The sequence below is a fragment of the Ostrinia nubilalis genome, chromosome 16, assembly GCF_963855985.1.
Source record: "Ostrinia nubilalis chromosome 16, ilOstNubi1.1, whole genome shotgun sequence".
NCBI classification, from domain to species: domain Eukaryota; kingdom Metazoa; phylum Arthropoda; class Insecta; order Lepidoptera; family Crambidae; genus Ostrinia; species Ostrinia nubilalis.
In genome coordinates, this window is record NC_087103.1 from 14,598,345 (window position 1) to 14,622,018 (window position 23,674).

General features: G+C 38.4%; 3 protein-coding genes and 1 long non-coding RNA gene across 6 annotated transcripts in view; 2 read left to right on the forward strand and 2 right to left on the reverse strand.

Annotated features, from left to right (window-relative positions):
• The window catches only part of LOC135079573 (zinc finger RNA-binding protein 2), a 44,766-nt gene extending 41,261 nt beyond the window's left edge, over positions 1–3,505 (reverse strand). Inside the window, exons 1-2 of the mRNA XM_063974226.1 lie at positions 3,381–3,505; positions 3,054–3,193 (exon numbers count right to left, since the gene is read on the reverse strand). Coding sequence (XP_063830296.1) covers positions 3,054–3,193; positions 3,381–3,433 — 193 coding nt within the window. The 5' untranslated portion in view covers positions 3,434–3,505. The remainder of the gene's footprint in view (positions 1–3,053; positions 3,194–3,380) is intronic.
• Positions 3,506–7,467: 3,962 nt separating this feature from the next.
• LOC135079186 (immediate early response 3-interacting protein 1) lies at positions 7,468–8,271 on the reverse strand. The gene is made up of 3 exons (XM_063973775.1): positions 8,069–8,271; positions 7,879–7,980; positions 7,468–7,633 (listed from the first exon to the last, which is right to left on the reverse strand). Exons 1-3 carry the CDS (start codon positions 8,154–8,156, stop codon positions 7,578–7,580), a joined length of 246 nt encoding a protein of 81 aa, XP_063829845.1. The 5' UTR covers positions 8,157–8,271; the 3' UTR covers positions 7,468–7,577.
• A 4,282-nt stretch (positions 8,272–12,553) lies between these two features.
• Positions 12,554–13,465, forward strand: LOC135079466 (uncharacterized). Its single transcript, XR_010258808.1, has 2 exons — positions 12,554–12,893; positions 13,223–13,465. It is a non-coding gene; the product is annotated as an uncharacterized LOC135079466 (long non-coding RNA).
• Positions 13,466–13,895: 430 nt separating this feature from the next.
• LOC135079458 (uncharacterized) lies at positions 13,896–23,295 on the forward strand. 3 transcript variants are annotated; one of them, XM_063974119.1, is made up of 7 exons: positions 13,896–13,973; positions 14,067–14,659; positions 14,733–14,970; positions 15,696–15,806; positions 20,537–20,692; positions 21,582–22,547; positions 22,926–23,295. In XM_063974119.1, the coding sequence occupies exons 2-6, from the start codon at positions 14,082–14,084 to the stop codon at positions 21,816–21,818; spliced, it is 1,320 nt and encodes a 439-aa protein (XP_063830189.1). In that variant the 5' UTR covers positions 13,896–13,973; positions 14,067–14,081; the 3' UTR covers positions 21,819–22,547; positions 22,926–23,295. The 3 variants fall into 3 exon arrangements, with proteins under 3 accessions (XP_063830189.1, XP_063830190.1, XP_063830188.1); XM_063974120.1 differs by having other exon boundaries at positions 14,269–14,659; XM_063974118.1 differs by having other exon boundaries at positions 13,896–14,659.
• Positions 23,296–23,674: the final 379 nt, after the last annotated feature.

A 23,674-nucleotide genomic window follows, 5' to 3' on the forward strand; every position in this document is an offset into this window, starting at 1 on the left:
TTTATAACAATGTTTAACTTGACTTTTAGTACATTTTTTAACTATTAGTTTACATTTTATTAATATTTAACCATTAGTAGCAAAATTTAACAATTAGTTATTTTAACTATGAATCAAAAAGCTGGTCCTAGGTTGAAGCAATTGCTTGTCTTACTAAACGACGGGAAGCTACGGAACCCTGCACTGCGCGTGGCACGACACTGGGTTACTGATTTTTTCATATACATCTAATAGACTCGAAGCATAGACATTGCAAAATAGGCATTTTATTAAATATCACGTGAGATTAGGGGGGTGGGGGAGGGGGTCAGGCAAAATCTCACCAAATCTCACCAAGGGGGGCGGGGGGGTTGAAAAATGGCCAAAATTGTCTCACGTAATTTATGGACGCCCCCTAAAGCGCCACGATATACTTGGTGACAGATGGTGAATGAGGAGTATCCTGCTGGGGAGCTTCTTAAACATGTTATAACTGCATGGAACAAATCTGCTTATAGCTTGGGACTGATTGCAGATGAGCGCAAAAAAAAACTTTTAGACCTCATATCACATTAGGGCCTATAAGGGCGTCAGAAGCGGGAAAGCAGCGGGCGCCTTTAAATTATAAAGAAAAGGACAGTCTGTCATGAAATCTCGTTATCGGCTGTTCGACTGTTGTGCTGCTAAAATCACCTAATGTGAAAGTGTACAAGTGAAGAATGTGAGATTCTTCTTACCAATCTTCAGCACTTTGGCAAGTAGCTGATCAGCAGTTGCTTGACAGCTGTATTGATGGGACGGACAGCATCATTGATAGAAAAACGTAAAAATTGCTTAATTTGATATTTTTTCCAGGATACTTGTTCAAAACGATTACAAAGAGAAACTCATAATTTTAACGTAACTTTGTTTTAGGCAGTGTAATTATTACAGTCAATTCATTAAAAAAACATTAAACAAATTATTTCATACTCAAATTCCTTTGGAAACACTTGACTTGAAAAACCAGTGCTCTCTAAATTGTCATTAATTTAGAATTCATTATGAAGAAAATTAATAAATCACAAAATAACGATAAAACACTAACGATCAGACCAAAAATTGCCACATGGTTCTAGAAAGTTTTTATTTTTTCACAGTACAGGAACTAAGGAATGCCTAAACCCTGGTTACCTTAAATTCCAAATGCTATTGTTCAAATTAGTAGAAGTAGTCAGTTGAATTACATTAGTCTGCCTATTATTAGCTGATCAGCAAATATTAGCACTTTGAACCTTATTTCAAACAGCTTATGGCTTGTGACTCCATTATGGTGTTTGTTTGTAGTAACTCACTTTGATAAAAGGTTAGCAAAAGTATCTAGTCACTAAGATGAATGACTATGCTGATTAGGCACTTAGACATGGGGTGGAATATTGCTGAATAATTGATTCCATCTTAAAACTTGTTATAATAACCAAATTATGTGGTATTTAACACATGTAATAGAAAAGATTCAAGGAAAAACAGTAGATATTAAATGATTGTACTAATTGGCTAAAGTTAAAGACTTAAGTAGTAAATATACCTTGATTTTTTAGAATCCAGCAGAGATGTAAACAAACACTTTCATACACAATTACACCATAATCACTTACGTGTTCATAATATCATACACATTATTTAACAAGCCCATGAAACCAACTTTATTTTCACGTTTATACAAGTTTGAAATCAATCTTTGAAACAAATTATTTTAGCAAAATACGTGGACGATGAGAATTTGTGAGACTTGTCAAATTGACTTGACGTTTAAAATCATGTGTTATCTCCATATTGTCTATGACTTGTCTCTGACACATCAGTGCCGTAACCTGTGAGTCATAGACAATAATCTGTAAATTTAATCGATATTATTTTAAGTATTCACTTATTCCGATTACTGATTAATTTTAAATAAAAAATATACGATACTTTGTTTAGTTTTCCAGCGATAACTTCGACAATATTGGAGATAACGTAAATTTATTTTTCTACTTTTAGTGTTTACTTTTTCGGAGTCAGTTTAATTTTTAGTCGATTTTATTTAAACGAAATTATTTTACTTTTTTATGCAATTAATGCTTACGTATTGTTCCATTGTTTATTTTTAAGAAAATAAAAAACTTCTTTCAATGAGGGTTTTCGCGATTGAAAAATCCGCCAGATGGCAATACGTAGACACGAGGTCCAAATGCTGCATGATTGGTTATTTTTGACATGACATTGACAGATATGTCAAAATCCACCAATCACGCAGCAAGCAACAGCAAGCAACAGAAGTTTAATAACTTTACGGATATCATTGATTGTTTTACTGTCCAGTGTGTTTTTTGATTACATCTGTGCATACAGTTTGTTTCCTGTTCTCGAAAATTTCATAATCAGTTCACATTCAATGTTGCGACTTTGTTGCATATTTTTAGTATTTTGACGATCACCCGGCGATGATACGCAAGTACTACAACATTTCACTTCGCGATTAACGAGAGGTTTTGTCGCATCACTAGTTCACAGACTAAAAATATTTTTATGTCAGTTGGCCATATTTGATGACATTTCTGCTGATTTCTAAAAAATTAGACTGTATAATAAATAGAGGTTAGTCTGTTTAAAATGTAATATGCCTGAGACTGATATCAGTATTCAGTACTAACAATGTAGCTACAATGTCAGCTACATTGTGTACAGATCAGCGTAATTATAGCACAAATAGCAGTTCTGTACACTGAAAGGCTATCAACCGTGAAGAGGGCGATACTGTTACGATGACTAATAGCTGTGGAAAACTGTTCAGTAAGCACAAATTCTACTAAATACTGAGCAGCATCTGTGCAACAAATTATACTTTATATCGTAGCAAAAATCAAAAGTACTTTATCGAATTATGTAAAATCATGCCGCAGCATTATTGATTTTATGAGCAACTATTACCAGTTTCTCAGCTCCAAAATTTAGGCTCCAACTGTTTGTAAACGACTGATATCAATGTTTTGATAACATCTAACGTTATTTTGCTGATCATAGAAGGCTCAAAGAGACAGAACAAGACCAACCTTGAGTGGCGGCCGCGGCTTGATACGCAGTATCGTAACCTGTAGCAGCGGCGCGCTGAGTTCCGTAAGTTGCGGCTGTCGCCGCAGGGGCTACCGCGTAGCCTGTTTGCCCACCGTATGCTGCTCCAGCGGTTGCCGCGCTAAAAACACACTTTGATTATTCACCAGATTCACTATCACTGCAGAATCCTACGATCAATAATCGTCCAGACGCCATTTTGACTGGTACAAGAAACATGAGCACACTAGTCTGCCATCAATCACGATACACACTTTCAACATACAAACTTCTGATATAGTTACGGAATGAGGAATTTTAAAACTTACCCGTATTGGGTTCCTCCATGAGTAAACCCAAAATAATTATTTGCTGCCATCATTTACCAATTTTCCGCGTTGAAACAACAGACGCTTCAGGGCGGAAAAGACCGGTGTTTTGTCATTGGCCAATATGGCGGAGGTAGCATAGACAAAGCACGTACTTTTTTTTCTCGATACGATGCGTTCAACAACTTTCAAATTGAAAACAAAATATTAATGCTTTTGAAAAATAATTTTAAAAATTCATTGCACAATCACAATTTCACAATCTCACCTCAATAAATATTTTGTGACTTGTAGTACATGCTATGCTATGCTAGTACATGTTATGTATTTTGGAAGCAAAAAATACATAATCTGAGAAAAACTAGGGATGTAACCAGGGACGGAACAGATTTTTGTTCCGAATCTATTTCCGATACAATCCTATCGATTGATATATCGGCATTGCCTAATAATACAATACAAAATACAACGGATATCAAACAGTAAAGCAATAGTAAAGTATTTTGTATCTGTCGTTGTTAGGTAGTGTTTGTACTTTGTTTAGCTTTGGCTGAGCGCGCTCTTCGTTTCACAAAATCTACCTAAATTTTATCCCAATCCCAACTTCCCAACTAATATTATAAATGCGAAAGTAACTCTGTCTGTCTGTTACGCTTTCCCGCTTAAACCTCGCAACCGATTTTGATGAAATTTGGCATAGAGATAGTTTGAGTCCCGGGAAAGAACATAGGATAGTTTTTATCCCGGTTTTTGAAACAGGGACGCGCGCGATAAAGTTTTTCTGTGACAGACAAAATTCCACGCGGGCGAAGCCGCGGGCGGAAAGCTAGTATAAAATAAAACTGACTTTCTCTATTGAATATATTTATTTAAAGTGCAGAACTGGACGACTATGTTATTGTATGTGTATATAGACCCCCATCTAGTAACTATGAATTATTTGAAACCACAATGGAAGAGGTACTTAGAAGAGTGTGTAATAGTTCAAAGAAAGTAGTTGTATGTGGAGACTTTAATATTAATATAATAGAAGATTCCTCTCTTTCAATACGGTTTTTAAATTTATTCAAATCTTTTAACTTGTTAAATCTTTTCTCTGAACCAACTAGGGTGACTCCAACATCAGCTACTTGCTTAGACAATATATTCTGTAACTGCTTAGTGCTAGAGAAATCAATAATAAATTTTGTTAATTCTGATCATTGCGGTCAAATAGTGTCATTTCAACACCATTTTGTGCCATCGAGCAAGGAAATAGAATATAGACCAGTCACTGCATCCCAAAAAGACAAATTTAAATCTCAAATATCTAATAAGGTCCCACTTTTGCATTATTTTAACTGTAGTATAAATATTTTATATGAGCAATTATTTGAATTAATTAAAAATGAGTTCAATAAAACTTTTCCTAAGAAAACAATTATTATTAAAAACAATAAAACTAAATTCAGTGACTGGGCTACAGTAGGTATTTATATTAGTAGGAAAAAAATGTTTGAATTATATGGTAGAAAAGCCTATAGTAGCGACCCGGACTTTATAGAATATGTAAAAAAATACTCAAAAGTTTTTAAACAAGTTTGTACCATGGCAAAATCTATTTACATACGTGACAAAATTAAAAACTCTGGCAACAAAATTAAAGCTACTTGGAATTGTATTAATAAAGAAACTTGTAGAATTATATCTCGGGATGACACATTCGCATTAAAAATTGATAATAAGTATATTAAATGCAATGATAAGGTAGCAAACGCATTCGAAGGTTACTTCTCAAATGTACCAATCATAACAACAAGCAATCTTAATTCATGTTCATATCAGGCAATGTCTCTTCTCGAGGGTTGTGTTGATGTTTGCAATAGCCCATTAAAATTTAGACAAATAGACCCCATAGTTATTATAAAAACTTTCAAAGAACTAAATATAAAAAAGACAGAGGATATATGGGGCATATCAACAGACATAATAAAACCCATCATTCCTCTTATAGCTCCCCATTTAGCTCATATCTTTAATGAATGTATTAACGAAGGTCAGTTCCCTACCCTGATGAAACATAGTAAAATCATACCATTATTTTAAGCAGGAGACAAAAGTGACCCATCCAACTTTAGACCTATATCGATACTACCTGCGCTCAGTAAAATATTTGAAAAAATTATTTTCAATCAACTACTGTCTCATTTTAACTTAAATAAACTGTTTCATGAAAAACAATATGGGTTCACAAAAGGGAAAAGTACGACCGATGCAGGGGTTGCTCTTATCAAACACATTTTCGATGCTTGGCAGGAGAAAAAGGATGCTATTGGTGTATTTTGTGACTTATCGAAGGCGTTTGACTGTGTTGATCATCAAACTCTGTTATTTAAGCTAGAACATTATGGCGTATCAGGCAAGGCCTTAAGCCTATTACACTCTTACCTCTCAGACAGATTACAAAAAGTAAATATTCACGGAACTAACTCTTCGGGCGCCCCCCTAAAATTGGGAGTGCCCCAAGGCTCAATACTGGGACCATTGCTCTTTCTGATTTATATAAATGATCTACCTTTTTATTCAAAGGACCTTTGTGAGATAGTATTATTTGCTGATGACACTTCTTTAATTTTTTAAACTGACAGGCGTCAGGAAATATTTGACGACGTGAATAATGCTCTTTCCAAAGTATTAGACTGGTTTACAACTAATAATTCGCTATTAAACGCAAAAAAAACTAAATGTTTAAAATTCACTATGCCTAATGTCAAACAAGTTAATACTAATATTACAGTAAATAATGAACGCATTGAACTGATAAACTCTACTGTCTTTCTAGGTATTACCCTAGACTGTAAATTACAATGGGGGCCCCATATTGCTGCCTTGGCGGGAAGACTTAGTTCAGCTGCCTTTGCGGTGAGAAAGATCAGAAACTTGACTGATGTTGAAACAGCAAGGCTTGTATATTTTAGTTATTTTCATAGTATTATGTCTTATGGTCTTTTACTGTGGGGCTCAGCAGCAGACATAGAATCAATTTTCATTTTACAGAAAAGAGCTGTTCGGGCAATATACGGTCTTAAACCACGTGACTCGCTTAGAGAAGTTTTTAAAGAAATCAATATATTGACTGTGGCTTCGCAATACTTAATTGATAACATTATGTATGTCCGTAAACATATACATTTATTTACTAAGAAAAGTGACGTCCACTCATTTAACACGAGACATAAGAATAAACTTGCTGTTCCATCATTTAGGTTGCATAAGATAGGTAATTCATTCTTGGGGAAATGTATTACCATATTTAACAAAATACCACACAACCTTGTCGAATTGCCAATAAACAAATTTAAGATACATATAAAAAATACCCTTATGTCCAAAGGGTACTACAAGGTTCGAGACTATATTGATGACAAGGATGCGTGGTCAGTTCAGTCTGCACATATTTGATGTACTTAAATTTGACTATTCTTACCGTTAGATAATTCCTGGCAATAAGTGGTGACTGAGTTTGTTCCGGCGTTTCTTCTCAGCACTTGCCATATGTTTGTCTCGAAGCGCTGGTAGGGCCCAAAAGATAAGGAGACATGTAAAGTGCCCCATAAGGGCTACCTTTTCTTTTTTTATTATTTTCTATTGACGTTCATAAGTGCCACTTGTGGTCTAAACTGAATAAATATTTTTTGATTTTGATTTTTTTTTGAAAGCAAAAAAGCATATTTTAAATAATGTCTAATAGGCCATCAATATCGGAATTGGTCGGTATATGGTATCGGTAGAATTATAATAGGTAAGTAGGTACCTACATCGTCATCTCTAGAGGTTGAGATTCTTATCAATTTGATTATTTTGATTGATAATAAATAATCAGGAAATGTCTAACAATTTAATGCCAAACTGATCAAAATCCATACTATACCTTAATTAAACAAAAACTTTTGTATAAATAATTAGTAGTAAGGTAGATAAAAACAATTTTTATTAGCAGTGAACATTCAGTTCGTTCGTTAGTTTCAGCCAAAAGATGTCCACTGCTGGACTGAACATTCAGTAATAAAGAACAAATTAAGGAAATAATTAAATAACCCAAAAGACATATTTTTAAACTCTTATAATGTATATAAAATGCTTATAATATAAGGAAAACTCTTATGAATCTCCATGTTCGCCATTTGTTTATTATTTATTTAAAATTACGTAGTCCTGCTATCCCAACAGCAGCTTGAATATTATCGTTAAGATATTTAGTATAATAAGTGGAACTGAAAAATAAAAAAGAGAAACATTATCAAAACCTTATAATAAAAAAGTAAATAGGTAAAAAGCAAAAGTTGGAAAAAAGCAATATCATTACGAAAAATATTATAGTTTGACCCTGTATGGTGAGCTTGACAATTAAAAATTGCATCTCAAAGCAGTTATTATTTCATTTTTTCAGTAGTAGTGATCCTTGAGCACTGGCTTGTTATAACTAATAACAGAAAGAGGCACTGCAGGTAACACTTACTTCTTGTTACTGTTCTTATTGAGCGAACCAGGTTTAATATTTGGAATTTAATCGATGACTGATCTTCAAATCCATGGTTTGGATGGTTGGCTCCCCAGCCCACTGAAACATTAGCGAAAAGGACATGTTAATGTTTCCTTCACGATTAATTAAAATTCCAAAGGTAAAAAAGTTTTAGGTTATTTCTCACTTTTTTGCATAAATCTCTCTTCGTGAAGTACACATACTGCATTGAGGCAAAGCAATGAAGCCTCGAATAAATTCCACAACGTAAGCATTATAGTAAATTAAGACAAATTTAAGGATGAACAACAATTTCAAACATTTGGAAAATTAAATTATTGTTATGACATTTGTTTTTTTGACAGCCGAACAACTCATCAGATGGTATGTTCCGATTTACGTCCTAACATTTTATTTTGAAAGAAAGAAAGAAAAAATATTTATTTTGTATTTTATCATAAAGGACAATGGGCAAAATGGTACCCGGCTCCAATAGATATGTGTCTAGTATCGTTTGAAAGGTCTTACCAAGATGAACAACTTTTACTATGGCCACCAGCCTCAGATCTGGTTGTGTACGAAGATATACATACTTTTTTGCAGAATGGTACCCGGCTCCAATAGTTATGTTTGTAGTGTCATTTGGAAGGTGTTTCCAAGACGAACAACTTTTACTATGGCCACCAGCCTCAGATCTGGTTGAGTTCGAAGATAAAGATACTTTTTGTATACCTAAGTATCATACAGTACAGTATGAAGGGGGACGCGCTCGGGGCAGGGTCGGACGCGGTGAGGAAGACGGTGGGCGGGAGTTTGCATCGTGCGGTCCACACAGCTTATGACCGCAGTCTGTGGAGGAACACTATCTGTGGTCGCGATCCTCATCAGTGAGGGACCGAGGAAGAAGAAGAAGAAGTATCATACGTGTCCATCGTATGGTACTTAGGTTATGCGAGGCAGGAAGGGTTTACTGCTCCAGCATCCTTCCTTAACTCTATAATTATTGATGGGGATGATTGTGAAATAAATATTTTATTTAAAGAAGTACTACCCCCTTATTAATAAAAAGTTACACCTAGGAAGAACCTTGGATTAAAATGACATTTCCATACCAAATGACAATTTAAGCCAGAGTTCAACTAGGGTGTAACTGTTATTAATAAAGGGGTTAAAGTTTTATTACTTCTTAAGGGTTTTATTATGGGTTGCTAAAGTGAATAAACCCACAAGACCCAATAAGTCCACCCACAAGATGGACCGACGACCTCATAAAGGTAGCGTGAAGGCGCTGGATGCAGGCCGCCACCAACCGGCCATTGTGGAAATCATTGGGGGAGGCCTATGTTCAACTGGACGTCCTATGGCTAAAATGATCATGATGATGATGATGAAAGCGAATAAAGGGCTAATAGCTTGGGTAGTTCATCGTAGGTATAATCCTTTCCTTTTCAATGCTTCTTTTAGTTATATGAATAGATTGTAGTCATAATACATACTCGTATACATGGATGATTATGTTATACTTTCATTATAATACTTAGTGGAATTACTGCTTTCAAAACGTGAATTAGAACTGGCCCCATAGCAGACATTTTCCTACATCTAAAGGCCTTATTGGTTATGGCTATTGGAGCGGGTACCACTTTCCATACATTTGTGCCCATCATCCTTTTGTCTGCCAGCCGCCACCAGCTGTGGGGGTTTTTACCCGACTGCGCCAGAAGGAGGGTTATCAAAGATGTCCCTTAGTTGTAGTAAAATGTCCCGACACAGCCCCCGGCCCTCTCAATATTGTGGGTTACGAACGACGGGTTGCCTGACAGGCCCGCCGCGGCGCCGTGTTGACCACAGTGTTGACGAAATCTGCCGCGCACGCACTGGGTTTTTGTCCGCGCCGCCGCGCCGCGCCGCGCCGGACTGATACCCCTACCCCTGCCTACCCCCTACGAAAAGGCGTTTCCCTATCCGCAACCCAGAGACGCATCACCCAAAATTGCATTGTGTTCAGTGAGTGTTAAATTTTAATGACGTGTTGCTGATGGCCTTAACTCTCGTTGCGCAACCTTTATCTAAGAAAAATAAAACTGAAAACTTGGCTGTATGACTTATTGCATTTGCCTGAATTCAAATAGAACCGAAAAAAAAGAAAAATGAAATGTCATGTCATTAATGTCATATTCTCACGTCAGTTACGACCACAGATATGGATTAGAGTAGATACAGCAAGTTGCTCGTCAAAGCGTGCCATTCCGATATGTCCAAATGGACATACATGCTCGAGTGATGTTCACGTTGTTAATTGTATTCCGATTACAACAATCGGATACGATGATTTTACGAGAACAGTAGTACGAACACGGTAGAAAGAAGAAATTATTAACGGATTGAGAATTTTAATTAACAGCACAAGTTAAAAATAATTAAATTAGAATAAAGTAGCAGTAGAAGAAGTATAAAGTAGCATTGTTTTTAATACAGGAAATAAAAAATATCGGAAATAGTTATCAGAGAAATAATGATAAAATCACAAAATTTAACACCAATCCTTCATTAACCAAATGTCACATTATCAGTAAGGTTTTGCATTATTTTATTAATAGCAATATTTTTAATTCCTTTAAAAAACATTAAGTTTGATCAACCGCCCCCACAGAAAATCATTTAAATTAAGTCGTTTAGAAATATCTTCAAAACTAGGAACCTGACTTAGCTTTATGAAACTAAACGTATTGGCAAAACTACGCATTTTTACATTTATTAAAAATAAAAAGCTTGAGTTAGTCTTTATTTTATGAAACAAGGTCAGGTACTAGGATATTTAAAAGTATGAAATTAAGTATGAATTACTAGTAGTACTATTTAACATAATGGAATAACGATCATTACTTTGATATTATACTCACAATAAAAATATTATTTGCAAACTAATAAGAAAATTAATAATATAGAATTTATTTTAATCCACAGTTAGACTAGCTATAAATAACAAAATATCAGTTTTATTATCGGAATTCATTAATTGTCGAATCGAGTCACACGATATATTTCGATGACTTTGCGAATGCAGTACGATGATACGATTATTTTTACATTGCGGCAATCACTAAAATTCGCTAAAATGACACTAATGACGTTTAAAAAGTGGCACGCTCGGCTTCATACAATTTTTGACACATGCTGCATCTATCCATATCTGTGGTTACGACAGTAAACGTCAGTCCAAACCCCTGTCCCACAGATATGGATAGATGCAGCTTGTCAAAAAATTTGTATGAAGACGAGCGTGCCACTTTTTTAACGTCATTAGTGTCATTTTAGCGAATTTTAGTGATTGCCGCAACGTAAAAATAATCGTATCATCGTACTGCATTCGCAAAGTCATCGAAAGATATCGTGTAACTCGTATCGAAAAAATTAATTCCTATAAAACTGATATTTTGTTAACTGTGGATTAAAATAATTTTGTAGCGTTAAACGTCATTCTATATTATTAATTTTCTTATTAATTTGCAAATAATATTTTTATTGTGCTTAATGTATATCAAAGTAATGATCGTTATTCCATTGTGTTAAATAGTACTATTTATTAGTAATTCATACCTACCTAATTTCATACTTTTAAATATCCTAGTAGTTTCATAAAATAAAGACTAACTCAAGGTTTTTATTTTTAATAAATGTGAAATGCGTAGTTTTGCCAATACGTTTTGTTTCATAAAGCTAAGTCAGGTACCTAGTTTTGAAGATATTTCTAAACGACAAAATCCAGTGCCGTCGTATACATAGAGGTATACTGCGATCACTGACCTAACTTCTTGATTTGTATAATTTCGATGTTAAACAGTGCACTCTGTCTTCCGCGATCACTGATCTAACTTGTTTTATTAATTCTTCTACTGCTACTTTATTCTAATTAATTATTTATTACTTGTGCTGTTATTTACAATTCTCAATCCGTAAATAATTTCTTCTTTCTACCGTGTTCGTACTACTGTCCTCGTAAAATCATCGTTACCGATTATTGCAATCGGATTACATGAACATCACTCGACCATGTATGTCCATTTGGACATATCGGAATGACACGCTTTGAGGAGCAACTTGCTGTATCTACTCTAATCCATATCTGTGCCCTGTCCAAACACCAAGAGTCAGTGTTGCCAGAAGGTTACTTTTGTAACCTTTTAGGTTACTTTTGTAACCTTTTAGGTTACTTTTGAACTGCATTGGTTACTTTTAGGTTACACTAATGAAAAGGTTACTTTTAGGTGATTTTTCAGAAATTGTAGAATTAACTTTTACAGGTTATTCAGTAAAAAATATTAATAGTGACAATTTAAAAATTATGTCATAAAGTGCATTTAAACTTGAATTTGATTTATTATTTGTTAAAAAATATGAGTTTTAGCGAATGTTCGATAATAAAACGCAAATCCATGAAACGTTTTTATACGAACCGGTCACTTTTCGAATTTCGATGATCAATTGTATTCATTTTCCATCCATGAACAACCTTACACAATCATCGCTCCGCAAACCCCCCCCCCCCCCCCCCCCCCCCCCCCGTATGAAGGTTACTTTTTATTCAAAAAGGTTAATTTTTTTTATATTTCTGGTAATTTCTGACTAGACCCGACTGGCAACACTGCCAAGAGTATTCTTTGCCACGTAGATAGAGGATAGAGTATAGATAAGCTACTAATTAAAAAAAAAAATTAGAGTGAGAAAGCTTATATGTCAGATAAATATGGGAGAGCAGGACAAAACATTTTTTTCTGTCTCCGCTTGCGTATCGGTTTTTTATGTTTGCCACCATTTGCTTTGGTGGCAGACAATTGCGTGGTGTTTTGATGTTTTTCATCAATTTATAGTGATTTCATGTCAAATAAAACAATCAGAACATTGTTCTACACAGTATTTTGTGTGATTTCGTTTGCAGTAATGGTGAATTGTTGTATAATTGGTTGTAAAAGCCGTAGTGAACGAAAAGAACCAAACATAACCTTTCATCGGTAAGTAGCATTTTTTCGCTATTATATGGTAACTGAAGGTAATAAACATTAAGAAAACGATTGTTTGATGTTACCGAAATGTAAGTTTTCTCGTAATTATGTTAAAAATTTGATTATTCTAAACCTATAAATTGGGTATTAACCGACTGGAGTGAAAGTCATCATGTGCCAGAAGATTCATTATGATAATACCAAGGAACTTATACCCAACCTTTTGGTTGGGTATAAGTTCCTTGGATAATACATGTAATCTGTCATTAGTCGGGTTATAAGCCGCTGGGGATACCAGCAGGCCTAGTCAATATTCCCTCATGTATTTTTGTTTTTAGATTCCCGAATGAACCAAGTTTAAGAAATAAATGGACGGAGTGTACGGGCCGAGTACATTGGCATCCAAGTCAACATTCTCGAATATGTTCCAGACATTTTGAATCCAGATGCTAAAGTATCTGAAAGTTCGAATACATCATGCAGCTAAAAAGCTTTCAGAAAAGTCTGATATCGTCAGGAATTTTTAAAACAAATTAATTTTGTTTAAGGGTCAGTGATACTGATTAAAGTATTATATTAAAGTGGTTTTTTATTTAAATCCTCAAAAACTCAGTTTAACCTCTTAAATATAGAAAAAAGCTTGCACGCACACGCCATCAATCAAGTCCATCCAGTTGTTTAAGCGTAAAAAGGTAAACATACATACACACAAACTTTCACTTCACCTTTATAGTAATACTTACTAGATTTTGCGCCTCAGTTTCACCCGCAGCTTACCTATTTACCCCTAAAATCAGGGTAATTTTTAACGTAGCCAATACTAAGTCTATTGTTGTAGCTATAGATATGGTATGTACATATATTGCTATCTCACTCAGGTGTACGCTAATGACCCATCTACCTCTATTCTCTATCTACGCTTTGCCAAGATATATTGACAACTTACAAGTATTCGGCCAATGGTACATATTTCCAGGCCAGGAAGGTTTAAAAAAAAAAAAAAAAATTCTTTGCCAAACACAGTCCAAAACCCCCCCAACGAGAATCATAAAATCACAAACAAAATACCAAAACACGAAAAATAATAAGGTAATCAATAGTCTATTTAACATATATTATTACTAGTAGAATACAAGAAATAAAAAGTAATAACATTCTGTGATAATTGGGTATAAACATTAGCTTTTCAATAAAAACATGGAGTGTGAAGATATTGATAGTTCAGAAGTAAATTGCCTCAGAAAGGAAATAGAGGATGATTCTAACCGGCCATTTAATAATGAACCAAGCACGTCTAGAGCCGAATGCCAAATGATCTCATTGAATGGTGCAACAACCAGTGAATGTACTTCAACGCAAAATGAGCCTGTTATTCCTGATACAGATAATACAGCCCATCCTCAGTCACCCAATCCAAGCGAGTCGAAAGAAAACATTGAAAATCATGAAATGAAAGAATCAATTGAAAGTAAGAAACCAAGCTTATCCGACCTATATAGCGTTTTAGGAGGACCGATTGCCGACGACTTCAAGCTAAAAGAGCCTAACAGCTATTATACCACAGTGACCGGTCCCACTTTTTACCATCTCAAAGGTCATTTAACAACCAAACCAATATTATCAAAAAATCTCGCAGAACAATTTGATTCCTTACCAATCTTTGGGTCACCAGATACTAAGAGTGATCTGAATCAGTTTTATGATGAAAAAATTAGAGCTTTTGTGGGAGATGATCTTAATGATGAAGACTTTGAAATGCTTTCTAAATATTGCAGGTAATATTTCAGTCTTATTTACTGTTATATCAAACATATTTTGGTTTATAAATAACTTATAAATATTTTTCAGCCCAGAGCATTTAAAGACAGGTACAGAACTACTTATGCCGTTGGCAGCCCCGAAAAATGGACTTCTCCCGAATGACAGTGAAGAAAAGTTGAATATAATAAAGTCTTCAATAGAAAACTGCGACACTAAACTGTGTATTCACAAGAAGCTTACGCTGCGAATTGAGAAAGATCTTGGAAACCACTATAACAAGAAACTGAAATACAGGGGCATTCGGATCATCCCTCTTGCACCTGATGTAAGTTATTTAATTAAAATTATTTTTCCAACAATATTAGTAATAGTCCTGTTGGCCCCTTTTTTATTTATTAATAGGACAACCAACAAGACATACACTAAAACAATCTTTACATACAACGTTTTTGAACTTATCTAATTGATGTTTGGGTTTTGTATTTGGTTTAAATTATTAAGAAATCTGATGTCAGCCTGAAGCCAGTTAATGTTGGCTACTGTTAAATAATAAATTAATATTTTAATTTGTTAATAAAACATAATGGATATCTTTTTTTACAAGCAGCTTGGACTTGGACAATTAGTAAGTAATAATATTTTGAGAATGTAAAGAAAATATATTTTGAGTATTCTAGTCTGCTAAGATACGACCTGCAAGCTTTCAAGAGGAGAGCGTATCTTTATCTTAAAGGCTGGCAACGCACCTGTAACGCCCCTGGGTCTGCGGGTGTCTATGGGCGACGGTAATCACTTACCATCAGGTGATCCGTCTGCTCGTTTGCCTCCTATCACATAAAAAAAAGTCAGTGGCGGATTACAGTTTTGCCGCCCGTAGGCTAGGATGGGGCTGGATCTTTATTTAACTTTTATCTTCTGAAATCGAGTAAGCGTCATCTGAAATCTGCCGCCCCTAGGACGCGGCCTATACGGCCTATTGACAGCTCCAGGACTGATTCTAGTAATTGAATCATATATTGCATACATAACTTAGCTTTAAAATTCTTTCAGGATTGTAAACAACCTGCAAATGAGACAGATCAAGACCTAGTGCCTGGCAAAGATTTGTTATTCAGAGTGAGAATATACAGGCCCTATGACTACAACATAAAATACTTTAGGGTAAGTGGGGATTTCATTAATTAAATTTCATACTTCTCAAGAGGTGTTTGTGAGTGGAGAATAGAATAAACTGTTGGTTGAAATTTTATAATAAATATCTGATATTTTTGAACCCTGGGTTGAACCATGAAAACAACAATGGGCAGTGGTCCTGCTGATAGAATTTTATATGGCTTAGTTGTACCACTGAAAAGTTAAATTAACCTGGACATTTGAACAAGGCAGTAGGACCATATGCAAAGGGCTAATAAACCTAAATTTTAGAAATTAAACCAAATCTAAATATGTAATATGATCTTTCATTGCATTGCACACTTCTGTCGCAATACTATGATAACCTGACAGACCTATTTCGATATACACTTCTTTTTAACCGACTTTAAAAAAAGGAGGAGGTTCTCGTTTCGAGTGCTAGTGATGGTTAAGGGACACCCCAAACTAGCATCTTGCGTCGTCGTCCGTCGCCGTTTATCAATGCCATTTTTACACTGAGGCGGTTATCACACTGCGCCGCGCTCCGCCGCGGAGCGCGTGATTTTCATATAAAAAATCACGCGCGCGGACGCGTTGTCAGTGTGAAGTGCCGCGCGTGTTTTCTATACAAACTGAGGTACTTGCATACAATGATTAAATCTGTCGCCCCGCGCTGCAGTGTGATAACCGCCTGATTGTACCCAAACGCGCGGCGTCTGGCAAGGTGCCAATACAATATGTTCGAAAGACGCTAGTGTGGGATAGTCCTAGAGCAGGGTACTCATCTAGCCGTGTAGCATGTAGTGTATCAGATACTGTATCAAGTGAGTACATAGGCACGAGCCCGCTGCGAGCTGCTCGCGCGTGGTTCGCAGGAAGATCGCACAAAGGCGGATTCAGGAGCTCGCAACCAGATACGCGATGACCGTGGACGAGCCGTACTCACTTGAAGGTTGGTTACGTTACATGCTACGTTACGTGCTACATGCAGTGGCGGCGTAGCATGGCTTGGAACCCGGGGCGATACCCCCTCCCCCCATATACAATGTGTCCCAAAATTCAAGGATAAGCTGGCGCCACTGGATGGACATAGTCATGACTACTACATTGACACCCTTTGGCGCCGGCTTATCGTTGAATTTTGGAACACGTATACGCTATATAGCTGGGGGCTATGGCACCCCAGAATGGTCTGGTCTGGTGCCCTCCAGGATTTTTGGGTTACCGATTCTAAGATGAAGGATGTTAGTACGAAACAGCTATATGATACCAATAGCCCCCGTATCATGACCCCGTAACATGATTTTGTGAGCATCTGCGCGACTGTTGTCACCCCCTGATGCACCCGGGGCGGAACGTCCCCACCGCCCCACGGTGGATCGAAATGGCATTAAAGTGGACATAGGAATTTTTTCCGGAAAATCGAATTTTAAAAATTGCCAATCGATAGTCCTTTGCTCACTCATCACGACATGTCATATCACATTTTTCTCTAAACCTGATACTTTAGCTTAAAAAAAATAATTTGTGTTTTTTTTGTATGAAACGAGACATAAAGTGCTAATTTTCTCCGAAGACCTGCTAGATCGTGACTTGAAACAACCTAGGTCGGTATAACTGCATTATTTATTAATATTCTAAGCTATTTCCAGCTGCTCCAAACCGCAACTTAGCCTGTTAAACGATTCCGAAAAAAATTAAAATTGACTCTTCTTGTAATTGTATTTTAGTTCTTTTTTTTAGAAAAAGCTTCGATTACGGTACTAGAAAGTGATTTTATCGTTAGGTGACATTGTTATCTATTCTCAGAATCTGTTAAACCCTTTCTTTCCTATCAGCACATGACTTTAAAACAACAATGAAGTTACTCATACCTCGTAAATAACGTGTTTTGCGAATAAGCAGATAATGGTCAGGGGTGGGGGTAAAAACAGATAAGGATTGTTTATTTGTTTTAAATTTAGTTTGGGCTGTGTAACGTCACCAATAACATTCAACTTTAAATGCGATTTTTAACATCTAATTACAATGGAAGCTATTGTGAATAATAATATAGATTTGTTCGTAGTCTTAAGAAATACCTTAAAACCTTTGATGGACAGTGAGGAACTTTATAATCTAAACCTTTAGCAGAAAATGGTACATTTGTCAGAAGAAAACAGTGTTAAGTTAAAAAAAGTTTGCCGGAATTTTTGTACTAATCTTAATGGACGATGGACAAACTGTCATCTATCTCTTCCCCAATTTTTAAGAAGAAACAGTGATTGCCTTGAATCTCCAATTAACTGGGTCTGGCAACTAGTTTTTGATGAAGACAAAATTGAGGAAAATGTTGGTTCAATTACTGAACCTAGTGAAAAAACAACGTCAAATATAGATGCTATTACAGAAAACATGCCAACTTCTACACTACATGCTTCGACTACTTCCTTTATCCCGAGGAAACCGTTACATAAATTAACTCAGAAACAGAAAAAAAGATGAATTACACGTTACATAAATTAACTCAGAAACAGAACATTTTCCTCAATTTTGTCTTCATCAAAAACTAGTTGCCAGACCCAGTTAATTGGAAATTAAAGCCAATCACTGTTTCTTCTTAAAAATTGGGTAAGAGATAGATGACAGTTTGTCCATCATCAAGAAGAATAATGGTGTAAAAATCACTTTGATTTTTGGGTATTTCAAGTTCTTTGAATTTGTGAAATGTAAAATGTCTTATTTCTTATTGTAAAATGCTTAAATCTAAGAATTTTCTCAACTAACTATTTGCCTAAGGACCTATGCTATAGGATATAAATGTTTGTTATATCGTTTTCACAGTATTTTTATAAAAAAATTCAGCTTGTAAACTGACGCTAAAGTGGAAATTTGAAAACCTGTGAGGACTTATCTTGATAGAATTCTTAAATACTATACTAATCGAAATATTATCTCAACTAACTATTTAGACGACGAAATTGCCTAATTATTTATGCCTATAACATATTTGTAATGTAACTGGTTAATGATTGTAACGGGTTGAAAAAGTACTGTTTTTGCGCCAAACGGCGTAAACGCTCTTAACACTGTTTTCTTCTGACAAATGTACCATTTTCTGCTAAAGGTGATTATAAAGTTCCTCACTGTCCATCAAAGGTTTTAAGGTATTTCTTAAGACTACGAACAAATCTATATTATTCACAATAGCTTCCATTGTAATTACATGTTAAAAACCGCATTTAAAGTTGAATGTTATTGGTGACGTTACACAGCCCAAACTAAATTTAAAACAAATAAACAATCCTTATCTGTTTTTTACCCCCACCCCTGACCATTATCTGCTTATTCGCAAAACACGTTATTTACGAGGTATGAGTAACTTCATTGTTGTTTTAAAGTCATGTGCTGATAGGAAAGAAAGGGTTTAACAGATTCTGAGAATAGATAACAATGTCACCTAACGATAAAATCACTTTCTAGTACCGTAATCGAAGCTTTTTCTAAAAAAAAGAACTAAAATACAATTACAAGAAGAGTCAATTTTTTTTTTCGGAATCGTTTAACAGCCTAAGTTGCGGTTTGGAGCAGCTGGAAATAGCTTAGAATATTAATAAATAATGCAGTTATACCGACCTAGGTTGTTTCAAGTCACGATCTAGCAGGTCTTCGGAGAAAATTAGCACTTTATGTCTCGTTTCATACAAAAAAAACACAAATTATTTTTTTTAAGCTAAAGTATCAGGTTTAGAGAAAAATGTGATATGACATGTCGTGATGAGTGAGCAAAGGACTATCGATTGGCAATTTTTAAAATTCGATTTTCCGGAAAAAATCCCTATGTCCACTTTAATGCCATTTCGATCCACCGTGCGCCCCCCCTTACGCCGCTACTGGCTACATGGCAGGTGAGTAACGGGACTATTCCCACCTCTCGTTCCCACCACTGCAACTCCTGTGTAGCCAGGATCTACAGCTTGACCGCCACAAAAACCCAACCAATGAAGGTCAAGTTTGTCCCGGGGGAAAGTTAAACAGTCATTGGACCCGCAACGAAATTTATCAGAAGAACATAGGAGGAGTTCGAAATTATGGTTCGACTTCCCTCCATTGCAAAGCGGATGACAAGTGACAAACAAAGGTTTAAAACCTTTAAGAAAAGATTATGCACCACGGACAATAAATTAAATTAAGGGGGCCTATCTTATGAGCAATTAGCAACTACCTGCCAATAATATTTTTCACAAAATCGCTTAAAAGCATGGAAATTCCTTGTCGCGACAAGATCGGTGTAATAAATTGCGGAAACAGATGTATGTTGTATTGAATTAAGCATTATATCACGTTCATGTTTCCAAAGATCACACTCCCACAAGATATGATGGTCTGCTCATGATTGACATCATCAGTGGAACACTCGCAAAAAGGAGACGGAACTAGTTTGAATTCGTGAAGTTTATGTTTAAAGTTGCCATGTCCCGTGAGGAACTGCGACGAGCAATGGTCGATGACAGGCGCGGATCCACCGTTGTGGGCACTGTGGGCATGCCCACAACCCTAATTTGCTTGTTTTAATTATGATCTATTGAAAGATCGATAGGCTGATAATAAAAACGTCTGACTGATGAGCCTTTAAAAATCGAGCGTGAGTTCGAACTCCAAGCCAACTCTCACTTTGCTAATTTTTGGTGGCTGTGCCCACAACCTTTTTTTAGGGCTGGATCCGCGCCTGTCGATGGCAGGTGAGTACCCTGCCTAATAAATATGTTCGTGTCCAGGGCCGCTCCCGGCACGCGGTGTTCGTTTGCGACGTGGTGCTGCCGGGCCGGGCCGCGCTGACGGCGCTGCGGGACCGCTTCGTGTGCCCCAACGACGTCGGCATGCGCCTCGACGTGTCCGAGGCGCCCGACGTGCCGCCCGCCACCAACGCCAAGGTAGGGCTGCTACAGAAAGAATTTGGAATCATGGCAAAATTCAGCGCACCTCACCGCTAATCCACACTAAATTTTTAATGTGTCCGCATACGTATTGGCGCGCTCACATACAAACCGCGCTCGGGCGTTTCTATGAAGATGACCTACTCATTTGTATTTACTCTGCTATTACCTTAACCGTTGATATACAAAGTGTATAGGACGCAACTAATTTGAAGAACTTCAGGTAAAAGGGATTTTGTATAGATATAATGTCGACGGCTAGTGCTCGATTGACTGATGAAAGAAGTGGCATTCTTTGGAGGTCACTTACGTCTTTGGTGTCATCGTAACTGATAATGATTAGGAAAATAACTTCCATACAATAGATGCTAGAACGGGATAGACGCGTGTTTTATCCCGTTCCATCGTCCTGCAGTAAACGTAGATATTTATAGTAGTGTTATTTGTTTTCTTGCTTGCTCAAAACTTTAGTTCAGCAGCATTTTTGCTGGTTCTGTGTTCGGTTACTGCCCCTTGCTATCAATAGTAAAGGCTTCCACAGACCAAACGCGGATCAGTTGCAGCGCGGCTGAGGCACACTGAAAGCAGCGCAGTTTCAAAGCAGTTGCAACGCGGGCGGTTGTCAAAAATTTAAATATTCGAAAACCGCTTTCAACGCGCTGCTACCGCCCTGCGTCCGGTGTGTCACGCTAATATGGCCGCCATAGTAATACAACAGCGCGGGCCCGCGCTCGCGCCGCTTCTGTCCCGCACCCGCGCCGCCTCGTTTGTCGTTCGGCAGTTGCAGTGCGGCGCGGTTGGAGCGCGGGCCCGCGTTCAAACTGCGCTGCTACTGCGCCGCGTTTGGTCTGTCCAAGGCTTAAAAAAACATCGCTCTGCATTCCAGGACGTGTTCCCATCTGGCTTCCTGTTCATCAACAACGTGTTCTACGTGGACACGCGGCCGGGCTGCGTGGACCACGCGGCGGGGCTGCGCGAGTGGGCGCGCCGCCGCGGGCTCGGGGACTTCCCCTCGCGCGACATGTGCCAGGCCGCCGTCGGGGACATCGTCATGCGGCTGGGGTACCCGGAGGTGACTACACTGGGCCGTGTCCCCTCGGCTCCTGCTCATCACGTGTGCTAGTGGGCTCGGGGACTTCCCCTCGCGCGACATGTGCCAGGCCGCCGTCGGGGACATCGTCATGCGGCTGGGGTACCCGGAGGTGACTACACTGGGCCGTGTCCCCTCGGCTCCTGCTCATCACGTGTGCTAGTGGGCTCGGGGACTTCCCCTCGCGCGACATGTGCCAGGCCGCCGTCGGGGACATCGTCATGCGGCTGGGGTACCCGGAGGTGACTACACTGGGCCGTGTCCCCTCGGCTCCTGCTCATCACGTGTGCTAGTGGGCTCGGGGACTTCCCCTCGCGCGACATGTGCCAGGCCGCCGTCGGGGACATCGTCATGCGGCTGGGGTACCCGGAGGTGACTACACTGGGCCGTGTCCCCTCGGCTCCTGCTCATCACGTGTGCTAGTGGGCTCGGGGACTTCCCCTCGCGCGACATGTGCCAGGCCGCCGTCGGGGACATCGTCATGCGGCTGGGGTACCCGGAGGTGACTACACTGGGCCGTGTCCCCTCGGCTCCTGCTCATCACGTGTGCTAGTGGGCTCGGGGACTTCCCCTCGCGCGACATGTGCCAGGCCGCCGTCGGGGACATCGTCATGCGGCTGGGGTACCCGGAGGTGACTGCACTGGGCCGTGTCCCCTCGGCTCCTGCTCATCACGTGTGCTAGTGGGCTCGGGGACTTCCCCTCGCGCGACATGTGCCAGGCCGCCGTCGGGGACATCGTCATGCGGCTGGGGTACCCGGAGGTGACTGCACTGCGCCGTGTCCCCTCGGCTCCTGCTCATCAACGTATAGGCATACCTAGCTTTTAAGCATAGCAGACAGGCGTAAGGCGGTCTAGCTAGATTGTGTGCCAGAGGCGGGGCAATCTGGTGGTCAGATTTTTAGCCGAAGCAAGGCCATTTTCTGAGCCAAAAGATGGGAGGAAAAGGGCAGTCTGACCTGACAATGAGTCAGAAAGGGGAGATGGCAGTCTGGCCAGCTTCTGTGTCCACCAGAGGGATGAGGGCAATCTGGCTCAGAGAGGATATCTGTTTTTTTATAGTCCAATGACGGCGCCCTTCTCTTAGTTACTGCATAATATTGCACTACAGCTAACTTACTCAAGCTTACTTTAATTTCAGGTATACGTCCACCAAGGCAACTGCGAGCATCTGTTCACATTCTCCGAGATCCGTCTCCTCGGGCCCTCAGACCCGTCGCGTCTGAACTATTACCCTCGCAATACAGCCATATCGTCGCACCAGTCGGTATATTGCACTACTTGTGCAGAATTCTGCGCCAAATGGGTAGTATCGGGCTGCGACCGAGTTCCCTTCGACCCAGCCTTCTTCTGTGATACCTGCTTCAAACTGTACCTGTACCAGGACGGAGAAAAGATAGGCGATTTCAAAGCGTACTCGTACAAGGTCAACGAACTGAGCGTGCTTAAGCCTCAGCCTTCTTGATCTGATTACGTTAGTTTAAGTTTGAAATATATGGCTAAATATTTAATTATTTTGTTTTATTTTTAACATAGGTACACAGTGAACACAGTAGCTTATGCAATATCAGAACGTTTACCTAGATAAGTAGGTAATTTGTGAATTCAGTTTACCTTTTATTATAAAAGCAAGCTGAAGTGGCAATGGGCAGGGCACATAGTACGCAGAACTGACGGCCGATAGGGCAGCAAGGTTCTGGAATGGAGGCCGCGTACCGAAATACGCGGCGTGTGACGTCCACGAACAAGGTGGACACAGTGCCGTATCATCCATAAGGCACTTTAGGCCAGTGCCTAGGGGCCCACTATGACCAGGGGCCCAGCACTCCCGATTAAAAAATAAAAATAAAAAACATATGTTAAAGATGATGTGTCAGAAAAGGTCAATTT